Here is a 19,118-nt window from a genome sequence, read left to right as displayed (position 1 = left end):
TTTTTTCTGCTACATACATGCCACATACTCAGGGTGCTTTGCAGTACTAATGGGCACAGGTGATGGAATCAGTAATTTCTCCACTACACTAGGCTATATGTTCCTAAATAGGTGAGCCCAGGTGCATGTCCTAGAGTTACAGGTGCATGTCTCACTTATGTCCTTACTCAAGTCTGGGGCAAGACTGAGGTGTGCAGTTTCCTTCTTTTCACTACATTCTTGAGATAAGGAGGAAAAGGCTAAGGGTGACAGGAGGGACTTGGCCAAGTGCCCAATCTATCCAGACACACTACAGTAGTTGTGTGTCCAGTGTGACATAAAATACATCAGTGAGGGCCACAGATGCTGAATTAGCAGCTTCTCCATTAAGATCCATTCATGGCTTCCAAAAACTAAGTTGAAAAATAGAAGATCAGAAAAACATTCCTCTTAGGGGTGCTTTCAAAGAGGATTAGAAATTGCGAGATGTGCAGAGAAAAATGATTTCCTAAGCTCTCCAGAGGCTTGTTTTGTTTTTTCTTTTTTAAATCTTCAGGAATCCTGCATCTAATTTTCCCTTGAGTAGGAAGCACAAGCTACCACCATCCATTCATGGTATCTATCTCTGGTAGGAAATAGTATTACATGCCTGTGCTAATTCCTTCTGAGATACTGGCAGCATATAAAATTATCACTTCTCTTTCATTTGCACTCGCTACAATTAAATCACATAACTGTCAGTAGATTTTACTGCAGCAACAATTTTCAAAGAGAAACCTCAATTACTTTAATGAACATTAAAAGCCATCAGACCAATAACACAAATACATCAGGTTGTACCACTCTTCTTACTTAATTTCCATTTATATCCACAGACCTTCACAGGAGTGACCAACAAGAAGCAAATCCAGATAATCCTATTTCTGTGCTTCAGTTAGCAGGAGCAGTGAAGAACAACAGTCTTGCTCACACCAATGTTAGGGGCTCCAAATTAATTTCAGCAACACAGAGACCTTTAGTTCCACTAGAGGAACAAAACAGCATCTTTTTAGGAGGGTATCTTGGCTGATTGCTATACAATGCAGTCACCTCTCTTCCTCTGCTTTTCTGTATTGTTTTCCTCCATATCTGACTGCCAGTGCTGTGATGAGCAAAATGCTAATGAGATTGGAACTAAAACCCAGGATTATTTTTACGAAGGAAATACGTAATTTCTGTTACTTGGTTATATCAGCCTCACGATAGTTTAACATATATTATTTGGAAAATCATCACGCATCAGATTTGCCGCTTTGTGACAATATAACGATTTTATCACTTCTAATGTTCCTCTTTACATTAGAAAAAGAGAAAATCAACTACACTATTCTATTCTATCAATTAACACAAAATATATTTTCACTGTTGTCAATAGGGTTAAGTATTTATTTGTATTTCAGGTACACACAAAAATTAAGAGTAACTTTTTCCAGGCACTTGGGTCTAAGATAGAAAATGTTCACACTTATTTATAGGGAAAAAGAATCATTTGCTTCTTCTTGCTACCATTGCTCCAAGGTTGGAAAAGAGGTGAATGTTTTGTTTACTTCAATGAAGAGTCTCTATGTCAATTCCAGAGTAACGTTATATGGATATTATACAGGAATTGACTAGATATTTGGGTTAAAATCTATGAATCTGTGTAAATGAACAGAGAACTCAAAAAAGGAAACATTTAACCTTGGCAAAACACTTCACTGGAATATATGGGCCTAAGTTTTATCAGTGCAACTGAAAATTCATTAATTTAATTTACTTTTTCACTAGAGCACTAGATGAGAAGAATTAGGCACATGCCCGTACACATTTATCTACTGTACACTACAAGCATTTCTTGAGTAGACACAGGTTGTCACACTTTGCAGGAGGATGCAGTGTTTTAGATAGATGGGTTTTTTAACTGATGGCCATACACTGTCTGCACTGCCTGCTGGAAAATTGCCTACTCACATAGTACTCTCCATTACTGATTTCTAGTTTCAAAGTATCTAACAGGTAAGTAAAATCAAATACCGTTCAAGTAGTATTTTGATAGAATAATTGCTACCATTGTAACAGTGATCTTCCATCTTTTGCAGGTGAAGGACCATGGACATGATTATAAGAATCAGACAGGGGATAAACATAAAAAAGTTTAAAACCCCTTGTTTTTAAAAAAACATTTGGATCATGTATGTTTTGTTTTATTCTAGTTCTTATTTTATATAATGTACTCATTCCTCATATTCTTGTACTTTCCCCTTTCCATTCAAGAGCTGGAATATTGCTTCTAGGAACATTCCCTTTCTCCTTACCTGTGAGGTACATAAAGCCCCTGTTCTTGCCAGCCTGCTTTAAACACTGCAACGCAATTATCTGCAGTCACTGAACTGTTACCTCAGGGAATTGAATTAGACTTTCTTGCTTCAAGAACATCACATTATTTACACCAAATGTTATAGCTGAAACAGTGTATAGATACATATTAGATGATTATTAGGGTAGTGAAGATTTAAAAATAAAGGTCTGATTTAAAACAGAACTAAAAGTTGACTCTGAAGCTGAGAGTAGTTGTTGAGAGTCCTATCAACCAGGCTATTGCCTATTCAGAGGCATGGAAAATATGGAAAATCAGTTTTCCATTTAGCCACACCTCTTAAGTTGCAGCTGTAAAAGCTTCCTCAAGGAAGGTTTGTTTGGGATCAATAGGAGTTCTGTGCAAAGTGTCAGTTTTTCAGAAGTACAAAATATCAGAATCTTCAGTTAAGAAATACGAAACAGCCTTATATTGATGTTAAAAAATACCCCTGCTAAGTATCTCCTGTTTTGGTATCTTGAACATAATGGTTATGCACAGAGGCAGAAAGAGAAGTCTTCAGACAGTCACAGAATTGGACAAGTTAGTTCATTTCTAGAAAAAGGTGTCCTATATTTTTCTTCCTCTCTTTCAACAGAAACCAAAATTCTCTGACATCTCCTCTCAGAAAAGACTTAAAAGAATCTTAAATTGGCTTATTGCTGTTATAGCTGAAACAAAATGATTAGTTAGAATGTGCTATGCATTTTAAATCAATATAGTTTGCCACAATTATTACTTAAGATTACTCTGTCAAAAGGATGTCAATATAACTTTAATCGATTAAGCCTTTATGATATACAGTCCTGAGTGTTCTAGACAAGGTCAGATTACAGTTTAAATTTGCTTTATATGCCTGGATTTTACTTGCATTACCACTCTGAAATGTGACAAGAAAGCAACATGGAACAACACTTATGACATTTCCAAAGTAAAATATTGCCCAAGAGACTTGCGAGTTTTCCTGTACTACTTACCCCATACCTAGATATAATTTTTAACCCCCACCCTCCAATGTATGCCCATGATTCCCCATCCACCAGTTACTTCCCTGACCATGAAAGTCTTCCCATTAAACATAATGAAAGCTGTTGCACCAACCTACCTGCACACTTGAATTTAGAGGGTCAGTCACTCTTTAGGTGCATCTCAAAAAATGCTGTTTTAAAGCAGCCTCCACCCTGAGGGCAGCTCGTGCCACATTTGAGGTTGAGCCAAAAGGGAGTGAGCACCCCTGCCCTTCTTCTGGGGCTCCCTGAGCACTCCCAGGCTCCCTCCTGTGTCCATCGCCCGGGGCATCACTGAGCACCTGCAGGTCAGGGGGGGGCCTGAGCCAAACTTGCTTCCACTGGAATCACAGCAAAACTAAATTCAGTGGGATGGAAATGAGCTCAAAGGGTGAAAATACAAAGATAATGCTGTGGGATGCTGGTGTTGGATAGTTTCTTCTGAATTTAAGTGAGGAAAAAACTAATGGAAGGAGAAAACTGTGAGGACAATTCTAAGGTGCTGTGTTTTCCCTTCTCGAAGCAAGGAAGTTTGCAGTTCTTTGCCAGATAGAACTGTAGCATCCGTTGTCGTTACTGTTCTTTTTTATTTTTTAAATCAAAATATTTTCTGAAAAACATTTCTTCCCTTTTTACCCATATACAGGCTAAAATATAAACAGATAGAGATAAGTAAAAAAAAATCCAACCTTTATTCCACTTTGAACAAGCTTGTGTATATCCAAAAAAGGTTCCTTGAGTATGTCTCCTTCAGAACTTAAAATCTTCACATATCCTTCTTTCTCAAGAATAAAGAGGCGATGGGATCCATCCCCACAGTGTACTGCTCCAACAGGCTGCCTTAGTCCACTCACAACCTCCTGAATACAGAAGCAGTTGTGCTTGTGTTTTCTAAAATAATTTAAAAAAATAGTGAGAATTTTTTTCTCAGAAGAATGACACAACAATGTCCCAAAAAGATAAAATTATTGTTCTGCAGTGAATTTAAGAACACAGTTATACAATCCTGGATAAATTGCTTTTTTGAATGTATGCAAGCACATAATGCTGAAAATGGTTTGAACCTCACTTGAGCAGAATTTGGTTTTTATACAAGAAAGAGGAAATGCATTCATCTTAGATCTGAAATGTAGGGGAATAGGAGAGAAAAAAATTGGTAAAAAAAAGATAAAACAATTTATAAATACAAAACTTATACTGTACAATAAACACCATAAATTCCAGCTACAAATTCTAGCTTCCAAAACTCACTTAAAAATAATGACTTATGATGGGGTTATGGGGTTATGGGGTTTAACTATTTTCACAACGAAAAATGCAGGAATGAAATAAACTGAAAACCATTAAATATTTTACTCATAAAGTTACTGTTGTTGTTTAGTAATATTAAATTCAGGTAGAAATGACTTCCTAGAACTATGTAGGATCCACTGAGTGGACCATAACCAAGATCCATGGGGTGAATCAAACCAGGATTCTAACACCTTTTCAGGAATACAAATACAAAATGGTACTGAAATATTGAAGCTAATGTAACTTTCTCTTTCGACATACACTAGCAGCAGCAGCAAAAGGAGGTAACATCTGGAAAACACAGCTGCTGAGCACAAGCACACACTGAGCTGTTTCACCGTGAAAACCACAGGCTTTGCTAGGGCTTTTTTTTTTTTTTCAGATTAAACAGCATTTGTGTTTATGAACCTGCTGATCTCTTCCTCTTTGTCATATTCTTCCATGTGGTCCAGGGAGTTAGAAGCTGGCCCTCGCACTTGTTTTCTTGGAAAATCTGGAAAGCATACACCACCATCTTTTCTTGCATAGTAAAAGCAAAACTCATCGGCTGTAGTTTGGATAAAACCTTAAAAATGAACAAGAACATACAAATATTTAGTATGTTGTCATATTTGCAGTTTTGTGTCATCAAACTAATCTTTAAATAGATTATCTATGGAGCAGAAAATGAAGTAATTTTAAATTAAGTGCTATCTGAAAAAAAAAAAAAAGGTCTGCTCTGAATAAATACAAACTATTATCTTTTATAGTTTATTCTTCTGTATTTATATTAAACCATATCATCACTGTGCTTAAATAAAAATCCCAGGTGATTAAAAATGACACTACAGTTCACTCATTAAAAAATAAAGAGACAAAGTTCAGAGTTGAGGCAGAGATACCTCTCCATGATTTTAGCCCTACTAATCAAGTGTACAATCTGCTTTAAAAGAGCTTGAGCAGCTTTCATTTACCTTTTTTATTTTCTATTTTTTTTTTAATGGCTTGTTACAGTAAGAATGTCAGTAAAGACTTTGGTAAAAGACATGGAGTGCTGGCAGCAAAGGACATCAGCCAGAGAGGTGACCAGTTAGTTGTCTTGGAAAGCAAGAAGCACCATGTTGACATGCAGTTGCACTCTGGTTGACTCCCAGCATTAGGATGGGTGAACACAGTGCCCCATTGCAAGGTCTGCTTCCTCAGCCCCCACTCCCTGAAAAGGGGGATGTGTCTCACGCTGCATGGGAGCTGGCTTTAGGTTGTGGTGGATGAAAGGTGGTCTTTAGGCTTTAGGTTAAAATGGGAAGGAGTTGGTAAAACTTTTTTACCAACTTTGAGGAGAAACCCTGCCACTACTGATATTAGAGTATGTTTAATGACAGCAAAAATATCTACTTTTGTCCACAAAACTACTTCTAGTAATTTCTATCCAGTTCGTAATCATTAGTATTTAATCTAAGCAGATAGAATTTGGCTATTTATACATGTTCTATTTTACTAAAACAGATGTTAAGATAATACGTCTTAAGTTACCTTCATTCCTCTTCGCATTATTGGCATACTGTGTTAGGATGTACTACGGTCCAGCACATAACTCATAGGATACACAGTATTAGCACTTAATTGGAATTAGAGAACTAATTTATGCATGGCTTTACCACTTGTGAATAAGGCAGGAATCCATAGATCTTGGCCATAAAACCTCTCTCTGGCTTTCAATGTACAACAAGAGCTGATCGGGGACAGCTGTGTTTCACTGGAAAATGCCAATTTCTTAAGAGCAAAGCTTTTTCAGAAACATTATCAGTTTTGACAAAATTTTAGTTAACAGGATGTTTCTGGTCCAAAATCAACCTTCTGATCTAAATAAAAAAGAGAGAAACAGACAGCAAACCTCATCTCACTATACTCAAATGTCTTGTAATTAGGGTGTTTCATTAGGAAGAGGAATATTCAGGTCAATGCCCCTCATCTGTCAGGCAAGAGTTTGACCCTGAGTCTCCCATTTCCCAAGTAAATGTCCTAACAACGACTTTATTAGCTATCCTGGGGTGGTCTCTCTGTGGCCTTCTTCATGGAAAATTTCGAAAGAGTTCAATTTCTTCCTTATGTGGAACAGGAAAATTTTTTAGATCCCAGAATTTTTGTGGAGTGAAAAGCCTTTCCCACCCAAATATACTTCTTTTCATATGCATCTTCCTTTAAAAATATTGCAAAAATAACATGACAAAGCCTGCCTTTGGTTTCTATAAAATAATATCTGGAAACACATGGTAGTGTGTTGTGGTGTAAAAGTTTAATTACCAGGATTTGGAGCTTCAGCAAATATCATCTCTGAGGAGCTGGTTTTAATTTATAGTAGTTATTTGGAGAAAATGGGAGATATAATTTCAAGTGGAAGAACTCTGATATAATCACAGAGTAGTATTCCAAGGCTTGTAACTATAATGCCAAAATCAAAGGTAATCTAAAATCTTGCTATTGAGTTATCTGACTTAAGAATACACAATTTTATCTTTAATAATTAATTTCTGCAAGAAGAGTGGATCATTGAAAAAAATGCAATAGCAAATTAAGAGTACAATTTCTAAGGATTTCTAAAATTTCTACATCTACTATTTAACTGAAGAGAAACTACTCTTGGCTTAAATGTTACTTTTAGTCAGAAAAACTGAGCGCATATTAAGGTCATATTGTTTACTTGTTCATTTCAAATAACAATCAGATAGATACAAACTCACTTGACTAATGCCTTATGCAATGCCCTTTCTTATATGCAAGACTTACCCCTTTTCCTTATGGAATACTTTATCATGCACTTAAGTACATGTTGTACTGCAGTAGCCTTTTGGTATTTAGCAAACCCATCAACAGGTTCCAACAAAGGATAGCCTTATCCTTTGTTGTTTCATGTTTCATTTTCCTTAGAAATGCTCATAAAAAATAGGGTTTGAATTAAACTATTAAAATCAGTCAAAAATTGCTAAGATGTTGCATTTCTGTAAGGCATGTAATCTCTGTAAATTCAGTTTCACCTGTATATTAGGGATGGCATTTTATTTTATTAAAAAAACCCACAGTAATTTTAGAAAAAAGTCTGTGTTATAAATCCTAGATTCAACATGCTAACAGATTCACTAGAGACAGTCAGAAAAACCTTTGCTTCTACTCTTCTATCTGCTTGTAGCCAATTTTCATGTTTTCTTTATCGTGCTTAGATTGTGAGGTCTTCAGTGTAGAGTTTGCCATTTTGTTCAGTGTTTGTCCAATGTCCAGAAGAATGGTCCCTGATGGGTGCCCCTGAGCACTAGAATTGTTTGGAAAGAAAATTAAAAAAGATAATTTTGCTCAGTCTGAGTTTATTCAGATATAGCTCTGTCACTGTCCTCTGTGAGAACTATGCCTAATAAGGATTGCAACGTTTGGTCCTGTATGAATTTCTGTAATTATTACCTTATTTTAAAAGATTCCTACATATCATTACAGGTTTCCTACCAGTTGTGTATGTGTTGACAGAGCACTGCCCATGTTACAAAAGAAAACTGAAGTCACGAAGATTAAACATCATGTTAGAGGGTTGTACATGCCAGCTTTTGCTCAGGCTTGCACTTCTAGGCTTTTAAAACTTTCTGTCTAGCAAACAATCAAACTACAGACTTTTCAGTTAAGAGCATTACAGTGAAGGCTTTCTGTGTCTGCCTTTATAGAAAGCTGTGGGAATAAGTTGCATGATTTCAAGCCTTTTCATAGGAAAACTTCAGCTCCCAGCTGATCCCCTCCCTCCACTTGTATTTACAGTCAGTTACTTCTCACACTGTGACTTCCTTCCTATCCTACCTTCACCAAATTCCGCTTCACTGGATTAATTACTTACCCATGCCCCTGCCTCTTCCCTTCGATACACAACTCAAATGTTGTGGTAGTGTTTACAGCAAGGCACATTCCTATTCACTTCCTTCCTTGTTTGCACTGCACACAGGACTGACTATCGTCTCCTCATCTGATGACCTACAGTGGTTTAGAGAGCATCTGGAAATCAGGCTCACCTGCTTTATTTCCACTTTTATTCACTTTAAACATACAGTTCAGTATTGTGTAAAAGAAGCATTTTCCTGTGGGTTTTCTTTTCCTTTCTGATTTGCACTTTTGACAGCTAGATGTGAATTTGTTCACAAAAAACACATTCTCCTCTCTCTTCTCAACTCTCAGTAAACATTAAAAAAATCATTATTTCAGACTGATTCTTTCAAAATGCATTAAGTTCAGTGGTAGCTCACATTACTTTCTACTGGTTTTGGAATGACTAGTGGCCCCCTTCTCATACTCATGCGTTGCATGTACCTGCACACATGCAGTGCCAGAGTTAATCTCTTTGATGCTTTTATTAGCAGTAGCAACATCATGAGCCACTACTCTTTTTCTGCATGTTGACATTGTTGACTGTGACTATTAGTTGACCATGGTAGAACTTGTGGAATTGTTGTCTGGGTTGCAGAATTTCTTAGTTTTCCAGCATTTTGGGCTGGGATGCCTCTTTTTACAGTTAAAAAATTCGTATCAAGCATTTCTTCTGGTAATGCCTGGATTAAGATTTGAGCCTGAATCTGAATTCACCCACAGTCATCTAGAACTGATTTCTTCAAATGAAAATAATAGAGAGCATTTAGTTCAAAATCTGTCTGATGTCCTTGGATGGCAGAATGTATCATGGCTGTGGCACAGGTGTGTTTCCTTAGAATATGTTGCTTCAACTGGCATGGATCAAGTTTCTGCTCATGCCTAAAGGGAGACTCAGCCATGCCTTTCTTTACTGGCTATATTAACAATAAATATTAGACAGTCTTCTCTATCATCCCTGGGACAGGCCTAACAGGCAGACAGGACACAAGATGCAGAGTATTCCCTACATTCTCTCCACATGGCTGAATGCAGTGACTTAGGGGATAGGGGACAATGGTGACAAGTTCTTGTCCAGCACAGCCAGCACATCTCCTCTGTGTTTCCCTCACCTTCCTGGGTGCCCTGGCATAACCCAGTTCTAGGTTCTAGGCTTTGCAGATGGCACTGAACAATAAGGATGAGGTTTCATTAACTTGGAGGTGTCACCAAAGTTAAGTCAGTGTATGCCCTGCATCAAAATTGCTTCCATAAAGAAAAAAAGATGGGTCATTGTCATAGGTGACTCACTTCTGAAGGGAACAGAAGACCCAATACACAGACTAGATACACTTCTTAGGAAAGTCTGCTGTCTCCCTGGAGCCTGGGTTAAAGATGTGAAGAGAAAGCTTCCTGCCCTGGTATGGTCCTCAGATTATGATCCATTATTGATTTTTCAGGTAGGCAGAGATGAATTTTCTGCAAGGAGGCTGAAAGTAATCAAGAGAGATTTCAGGGCCATGGGATGACTGCTTAAGGGATCAAGAGCACAGGTAGTGTTCTCCTCTATGCCTTCAGTTGCAACGAATGATAAGGGAAGGAACGGGAAGAGACAGCAGGTCAATTCCTGGCTCTGAACCTAGTATTACTGGCAAAATTTTTATTTTTTTGATCATGGGTCAGTTTATACAGTATCAGGCCTCCTGGTGACAGACAGGGTACACCTGACTCAAAGGGGAAAAACAATCTTCGCACAAGAGTTATCAGGGCTCACTGAAAGAACTTTAAACTAGATTTGAAGGGGGAAAATTATAAAATCAGGACATGGACAACGAACAGGAGGGGCTGGAAGCCATTGTGCAGAGGGAAAACTATGATATAGTTGCAATCACGAAAACTTGATGGGATGACTCATGCAACAATAGTGCTGCAATGGATGGCTATAAATTTTACAGAAGGGACAGACAAAGAGGGAGAGGCAGTGGCTACCCTGTTAAGCAATGTTTTGACTGTCTAGAGCTTGATGATGGTGATGATAGGGTTGAGTGTTTATGGGTGACAATCAGGGGGAAGGCCAACAAGGTAGATATCATAGTGGGAGTTTGTTTCAGACCACTCAAACAGGGTGAAGAGATGGATGAAATATCCTATAAGCAGCTGGAATAAGTCTCACGATTGCTAGCCCTTGTTCTCATGGGGGTCTTGAACTTAACAAATGCCTGCTGGAAATACAAGACAGCAGAGAGGAAATAGTCTAGAAGACTTCTGGAGTGTGTGTACCAGCCTCTTCAGCTGGAAGACAAGGACAGGGAGCAGAAGGAAGTCCCCATAATCCAAGGGGAAATGGTTTGTGACCTACTACACCAGTTAGACACACACAAGTCTATGGGGCCAGAAGGGATACACACCAGGTACTGAGGGAGATGCCATAAATGCTCACCAAGCCCCTTTCAATCATTTACCAGCAGTCCTGGCTAACCAGGGAGGTCCCAGTTGACTGGAGGTTAGCAAATGTGACCCCCATCTACAAGAAGGGCCAGCAGGAGGATTTAGGGAACTACAGGCCTGTCAGCCTGACCTCAGTGCCATCACACAGCATGTACAGGACAACCAAGTGATCAGGCCCAATCAGCATGGGTTTATGAAAGGTGGGTCCTGCTTGACTAACTTCATCACCTTCTGTGACAAGGTGACCTGCTTAGTGGATGAGAGAAAGGCTGTGGATGCTGTCTACCTAGACTTCAGTAAAGTCTTTGACACTTTCCCACAGCATTCTCCTAGAGAAACTGGCTGCTCATGGCTTGGATGGGTATGTGCTTTGCTGGATAAAACACTGTCTGGTGGGCCTGGCCCAAAGAGTTGTGGTGAATGGAGTGCAATCCAGCTGGCAACTGGTCACAAGTGGTGTTCCCCAGGGCTCAGTGTTGGGGCCAGTTCTGTTTAATATCTTCATCAACAATTTTGACAAGGGGATGGAGTGCACCCTCAGTAAGTTTTTAGCAGACACCAAGTTGGGCAGGAGTGCTGATCTGTCTGAGGATAGGAAGGCTCTACAGAGGGACCTGGACAGGCTGGATCAATGGGCTTAGGCCAATTGTGTGAGGTTCAACAAGGCCAAGTGCTGGTCACTGTGGTCACAACAACCCCACACAATGCTACAGGCTTGGGTCAGAGTGGCTGGAAAGCTGCCCAGAGGAAAAGGACCAAGGGCTGTTGGTCCACAGCTAGATGAGTATGAGCCAGCAGTGTGCCAGGTGGCCAAGAAGGCCAACAGCATCCTGGTTTGTATCAGAAATAGTGTGGCCAGCAGGGGAGTGATTGCCCTGCTGTACTTGACACTGGTGAGGCTGCACCTTGAATCCTGGGGTTCAGTTTTGAGGCCCTCACTATGAGAAGGACAGTGAGGTGCTGGAACGAGTCCAGAGAAGGGCAATGAAGCTGGTGAAGGGTCTGGAGAACAAGTCTTGTGAGGAGTAACTGAGGGAATTGGGGCTGTTTAGCCCAGAGAAAAGGAGGCTGAGGGGAGACCTTACTGCTCTCTGCAACTGCCTGAAAAAAGGTTGTAGTGAGGTGAGGGTTGGTCTCTTCCCCCACATAACAAGTGATAGAAAAAGGGAAAATGGCCTCAAGTTGTGCCAGTGGAAGTTTAGATTGGGTATTAGGCAACATTTCTTTACTGCAAGAGTGGTCAAGCATTGGAACAGGCTGCCCAAGGAAGCGGTGGAGTCACCATCCCTGGAGGTATTTAAAAGACACATAGATGTGTTGGTTAGGGACATGGTCTAGTGGTGGAATTTGCAGTGTTAGGTTAATGCTTGGTCTCAATGATCTTAAGATCTTTTGCAATCTAAATTATTATATGATTCTAATACCTTGGAAAACTTAAAATTTGTATTGTTAGGTGATACTTCAAGTAACTTAACTCCAATGTCCTCATTAGTAACCACTTAACCGAGGCTCATAGTAAAGATCAGATGAGAAATATTGAGAACAGTCACCTGGGATGAAGAAGGGAAGTTCTAATCTCATATACTTTGTGAAGCATTACATTGTCCCATGGTGACATATCCATTCTATGCTAACAGCTACTCTTACTTTCCTGTTCAAATAAAAAATCAGGTCTGTTTTTTCTTTGGATATGTCTAAAAGAAGTCAATGGAAGTTCTGATAAAGACATAACTGGTGGGTAAACTGCTGTCTTCAAAAGAGTTAACAAAGGATCTGCTAGAGCTTTCATCTTTGCAAGAAGAGACAGAACAATACATTAAATTCTGGAGCTAACTCCAGTATAATTTCTCAGTCTTCTTGGATAATATGTACCACTAACATTTTAATTCCAGAAAAGATGCTTGCTATCTTAAGTAGATAGCAGTATTTCTCATTTGTGAAGGACTTAAGGGATAAAATTATTTTTGTAGGCAGCAGTTTCCTTAAACTCCTTTGTATTGATGTTCAGAAGCAATTAGCACTCCCTAATGGAGCAAGAGTAATTATTTGACTTTTTAAAAAATGTGCTGTGAATTAATGCCAGAGAGCTTGGGTTTGGGGGCCTGTTAATTTCCAACTCTTTGTTTAATTCTCCAGGCTAAACAGAAAATTTAGCTTCCACATTTTCTATTTTTTTCCTTCCTTTTTCAATAAATATTACTATGGATATACAAGTCTCACAAGTAAAACAGAAACCCCAAAGAAGTTGTTTTTTTAATTAGTTATATTTTAGAAAATAAAAGACTATTAAACTATATTAAAATCCTATAGGCCATCTTCTCAAAAAGAGGGACCTGAATCTTACTTAATAATACCTTCAGGAAATACTGCTATTGGTTTAAATAACCGTATGTACCAGTCAATTCACCATATTAAACCTGATGGTGGATGTAAGTAAGCAACAACTTTTCTGATAGTACAACTCACTTTCAGAACAAGTACTTGGAATGATTATTAGCATCTGATTGATGCAGGAAAAACCTTATTTTAACTGATGCTAAAGCATGTAGGCTGTTTTCCTGTGAAGCACAGTGCTCTGTCCAGTGCTAAAGTTATGCTTTCATCTGGTTATCTTTCAAGGCAACCTGGGTGGTCACAAAAAGCACTTGACATCTTGATGCACTTCAGCAGTTTTACATATACACAAACTTTGTAGAAAAATAAATTTGTCATTCATCACCACATATGTTGATCTGAGGAGTGAGGTTGCTGTGGCTATAGCTCCTGTGCTGCTCAACCCTTTCTCCTTCTCTCTCCGTCCCTCCGCCATCTCCTTCTTTCTCCCTTCTCCCTCTTTCAGTTTTCCAGTTAAACACATTTTTTCCTCAGAAACATAGAATTTCACAAAACAACTATGAGGGACTTGCTTTGCACAAGATGCATTTATCACATGCAAATATCATTTGCACAAGCTACAAACTCTTGTAAAAAAAAAAGTCTCTGCGCTGACTTCTTACATGGGCCAAACATTTAGAATATCTAATCTGTTATCGCTGTTCAGCAGGCAGTCTTGGCAACTGTGATCTATTCTGCTTTGCTTTGGGGAATGTGATAAAGAGCAAGAAACAGCTGGTTTAAGAAAGCCTTAGAAACATCTCTTAGTTTATAAAGACAATAATAATATTTTCATATTTGAATGGGTTGAGATACATGTTAAACCACAGTAAAGGGAAAAAGTAGGTAAATTCAAACTGTTTTCTCAAGTCAATAAACGAACGCTTGCAAAAAATCCCTGCACTCTTGGGATTTCAGAGAAAACAAGTACACACTGTACACATGCAATTAAAAAACCCTCCTGCAAATCTCATCCACTTAAACTATCCCCTTTAGTCAAATATGTTTATATTATATTACAAAGCCATGTTCATATGTCAAAAATGACTATATACAAATTCATTTTTCATATCATTATCAACTCTTTTTTCCAGTCTCTGTTGCTAGTAAAAAAAAAATAAATCTTGACCAGTTTAATTATTCTCTCCTGTGTGGCATTTTTTATAAGTAGTGTTTGGACAAGGAAAAAAGCATAGTTTAAAAATGACAATCTGAAACATATAAATAATTTACTATTGAGAATACCAAAGATGTTATTTAATATAATAGTGTATTTAGACCATCTTCTGTGGTTATTTTGTTGATATAGTTACAAGTGATAGCACACATTTGGTGACTGCCTTAGACAACACAGGTCCAATTCTGACTTTGGTTACATCCAGTTAGCTCTACTGCCTACACTGAGGAAGTGTTAGGTTAGTTAAGAATATGGTCGTTAACAGCACATTGGAAGGGATTCAATGATCACAGGAGTCTATCAAATAGCTCCCTTTGATTTCAATGGGCTTTAAACACTGTGGAAAAACCATCAGTTTCTAGGGTAACAAAATCAGAAAAAAACCACTGTACTCAAAAGCTTTTACAGTCTACAGCAAACAGCCAGCATCCTTTATTACTTGCATTTTAACACTATCATTTAGAATAGCCTTTTGGATGGCCAACTACTCGTTTGCATTATTCAATGAACATGCTAATATTTCAGCAAGTTAATAGTTTCAGGTGCCTTTAACAACAAACAATCTTGTGTTTGATGGAGAGTTTAACAGGAAGCTGGTAAGAAAGTGCTCAAAATATTTACCTCACTACATGAAATCTTCTGTTAAGACCCTGAGGTATTCTGTCTTTGGGCAAAATCCCCTGGATATAGATGGGGATTTTACCTAGTGAAGAGCTGGATCTATGACTGCTCAGACAATATCAACATTTCAAAACAGACATCTTTAGTCCCATGTTTTGTTATAGGTTTTACCTGGTATGTGACCTCTGCAAGTATAATAGAATTCTTTACAATAGTCTTTGCACAGGTAGGGAAGAGTTAGTTCTCTTTCAGATGTTTCCCTTTTCTCAGGTGAGTGGAATAGATTCTGAGCATGAGGTGAGCAGTATGCACATTTGATTTCTTCCAGTAGCTTCGCACATTCTGTGTTGTTGGTAACAGAAAGTATCTGCAAGCCACAAACCAGAGACAAATAAGCATATGACCTGTTTCCCCATCTTATACAAAATAAAAAGACTGCATGATCTAATGTAATAAATAATTCTAACCCAATACAGTTAGTATAAATGCATCGTGTTTCATGTCACCGCTTCCAAGTGCAAAAATGATTACTATGAAACGTGCAATATGTCATTAGTACGGTGAGATTTTAAGCACTAGCTTCTCTTTCTCAGATAAGAATAATATTACTCTACTTATTTTATGGACCCAGCCTGCAATCTCTTAATCATGTAGGCAAGCTAGAGGGATCATTTGTATAAAGAGGAGCTACAGCAGCAGGCCTTTACCCACTTCTCTTACAAGAAATACTTTAAAGCCTAACTCGGTAAGGTTACCAATTCAGGTATGTAGAGACTAAAAATTAAAATTCTACCATCAAAACACATCAGGAAAATAATATCTAGTTAAAATATGTGTATCTTGAATGATACCACAGTCCAGCTACCGAAATGACTGCTGTGGAGTTCAGCAGGTGCCTTGGATTGTTTTATACTTTAAATGTTGCTCTGCTCTTTTCTCTCTCTAATGCAAAGTTTTCAAAGGTGGAAAAAGCTGTATGTTCTCAGACATTTCTTTTTTTAAGTTAAAAAGTAGAATTTGTTTGTAACATCTTATTTATTTCAATATTGAAACTGTAACTTTGTCCTGAAAAAAGAGCATATATTATGTATAATACTTGAAGTAGCACGAAACCATGACTGATGATGTGTTTTAAGTAAACACAGGAGCCTAAGGAGCACAACGTCATCAAATAATGAAAAATAATGGAAAACAGCATAGTTGTCTTTATTAGTCTTTGAATGCACTGCACTTTGTTAATTTACTGTTAACCACATGGACTGGTTTTTGGTCATTCATCCCAATGGTGGACAGTGGGAAATGTGTCTCAGCTGAGAGGGACTGAATCTAATTCAATGCAAAAACGAAGATCAGATTCTTTCTGCTATTCATTAATGCATTTATAAAAAAAAATAATACTGTAACACACATAGTATAAGAAGTATTAATGCAATAAATATTTGTATTACATACAATTGATAAGTATTTGTAAATAGTGCATTTGAAAATATTGACACAGTTTTTGCTATAGTTCACATCTCTGCATCAATTTGTAGGACCTTCCAATGTCACTCCCTTGCAATATAATATTGATGGGAATTGCCTACATTACTTTTGATAAAATAAGCTACTCAATGCATAAGACTTTTCACATGTTTGCATATGCTGTTCTAGAATGCAGTACTTTGGTAACATAGTTCTGAACTCAGCATTTTATTTATGGATCATAATTACATAAACTTGAAACACTTCAGAGAAATGTACCCTCCGTTGTTTTAAACAGATATGTATTAAAAAAATTACACAATATATGGCCTGTACAGTTACACATAATCCTAATTAAAGGAACATTAATTTAGATCGCAAACTCTTCCCAGGAGCACATAGTCTTATCATACATATATTGTCAAAAGGCCATCTGAAATGTGTACTCAGGTTTAGCGGCATAAGTTGGATCATTGATTAGAAGAACATCATGTATCGTCTACCCTTATTCTGGAAGAGATGCCATTGGCTTAAAAAAAATTATTCCAGATTTGCCAGGATAGTCAAAAGCGTGAAATATTCTCTCTTTAGACTATTCTGTTCTTAGATTATCCTCAGCTTCATAGCACCTGCAGTTAAGTAGTGTGACTAACATCTGCCACACATGGTTTATCTCTTTTCAGACCTTTCTTGGGCATATAATTGTCTCACATTCTTCAGATCCTTCTTGGGAATATAGTTGTCTCACATCTTCTTTTGGAAAGAGTTTGTATTTTTTTTTTTCTTCTTCTTTCGTTTTTTAAACTTTGAAGACAGTAATAAATAATTTGCATGTTGCATGTATGACAAAAGGTTTGCATTGGCCCTGAATTCTTTGGGGAATTCTTTCCACAGCCCATCTTCTTCTGAAAAAGTTTACATTCTTTTTGCTAGATTGCTCAAATTTGGCCATAGCTGCAGAACTCTTAACCTTATTCTTCTTTCTTGAGTTTCAGGTGTTCTAGATATGGTAGATCTGAGAAAAAAAATGCCTTGAAGACAAGAACTAAAGATATAGTTATAACTACAATAAACTATAACAAAAATATGTAATAACTAACACTTTAAACTTGACTTAATACTGACTAGCATCACTATCAGGGTAGTAAATAACAGACCTTATATGCTTGCAATAATCCACACTGCTGAGGCAACCTTCTTCATTAGCAGGACTTAAGGGATGATGGCATTCTGACCCTGGTACCTTGCACTGCTGTGTTTCTTATGGGAGGTGGCCTGTATAATTCAGTCAAGTCATTGTTTGCCGTATAGAACAAAGTCTGAAGCCAATAGGATTTGATGGAAAGTGCTATCCATAAATCCATAAATGCCACATTTTCACTTTTTAAGAACATAATGTCACCAAGAAGCTAGGAGCTCTCCTAAAGTAAGGATGAAATTACCTATTTTGGTGTTTTCCCCTGAAGGACAGTGCACAATGACTAGACTCTTCAAAGGACTTGCCTACATCCAGTAGTATCACCTTGCTTTGCAAAAGTCTCAGATGTTTTCACCAGGCAGTTGATCTCAGGCAGTAGGCTTTCTTGTGGTAGCAGTATGATGTGTGTTTAGAAGTACAAGTAAACAAGAGGTATTACTAGGTAAATATTCAGTGTGTTTATTGAATTAACTCTGCAGCAATGCAGATAAAAAACTGTACTTTGACTGGAAGAGTCCAGAATGCATTGTAAACATGGGAAAAAAAATAATTAAAAAACAGGATAGCAAAGCTAATTTACTGTTTCTTGTGGAAAACGTAATTGACATTGCCTGGTGATACAGGAGAAGTAATGCTTGCCAACATTTCTGTCCTCAAAGTTAAGACAAAAGGATCCTAATCCCCCTGAGCAGCTGCTATCCAGGAATTAACCACAGGAATTCACCCCCTCGTGTCATTTCTGGAATGAATCTTGGTCATATAATAGCTAATCAGAAGATTAAGGAATGAGAGTCAATCAATTATCTGAAAATCAAGTACAATGTTATTTAACTTTTCGAATGCTCAAGCAAAATAGGGTGGTAACATTTGCTCTGTGTGAGGTCTGATATGTAACTGTCCTGGTTGGGAGATAGGACAACCGTTCTATTCTGAGTTTCAGTAAATTGATAATGTATTTATCCTGGAGTATAATAAAAGAGTTTTAAGTGAAAGCTGAACTACTTATTTGAATGAAGCTTTTTCTGTTGGACCTCTACTTTGAAAATGACCTTAAATTTGACAATGCCTTTGGTCTTTTGAAGAAATGTAAACTAATTTCCTGCTTCAATTTTTAAAGTCATATGTGAAGCCATCAAACTACAGTGGTTTAAACTAACTGTGCTCTGGAAAATATATAAAACTTCCAAACATTTATTGCGACATGCCTAATAATGATTATGCCTGCTGCTGACTAATTTACAACATCTGTAAGATCATCCTTTAATCTCTAGCCACATTAAAGTAAAATGGGAACACTAAAGGTAAGATAAATCCTGGAATGCACAGAAA

General features: G+C 37.6%; 2 protein-coding genes across 2 annotated transcripts in view; one reads left to right on the top strand and one right to left on the bottom strand.

Annotated features, from left to right (window-relative positions):
• The window catches only part of ANAPC10 (anaphase promoting complex subunit 10), a 178,608-nt gene that overhangs the window by 144,782 nt on the left and 14,708 nt on the right, over positions 1-19,118 (top strand). The gene's annotated exons all lie outside the window — the stretch shown is intronic.
• The window catches only part of HHIP (hedgehog interacting protein), an 82,155-nt gene that overhangs the window by 58,869 nt on the left and 4,168 nt on the right, over positions 1-19,118 (bottom strand). The window contains exons 2-4 of the mRNA XM_051617702.1: positions 15,299-15,494; positions 5,062-5,218; positions 4,050-4,251 (exon numbers count right to left, since the gene is read on the bottom strand). Of these exons, the coding sequence (XP_051473662.1) occupies positions 4,050-4,251; positions 5,062-5,218; positions 15,299-15,494 (555 nt within the window). The remainder of the gene's footprint in view (positions 1-4,049; positions 4,252-5,061; positions 5,219-15,298; positions 15,495-19,118) is intronic.

The sequence above is a fragment of the Apus apus genome, chromosome 4 (genome assembly GCF_020740795.1).
Source record: "Apus apus isolate bApuApu2 chromosome 4, bApuApu2.pri.cur, whole genome shotgun sequence".
NCBI lineage: Eukaryota > Metazoa > Chordata > Aves > Apodiformes > Apodidae > Apus > Apus apus.
Note: the sequence above shows the minus strand (reverse complement) of the source record. Positions and strands in the feature narration are given on the sequence as shown.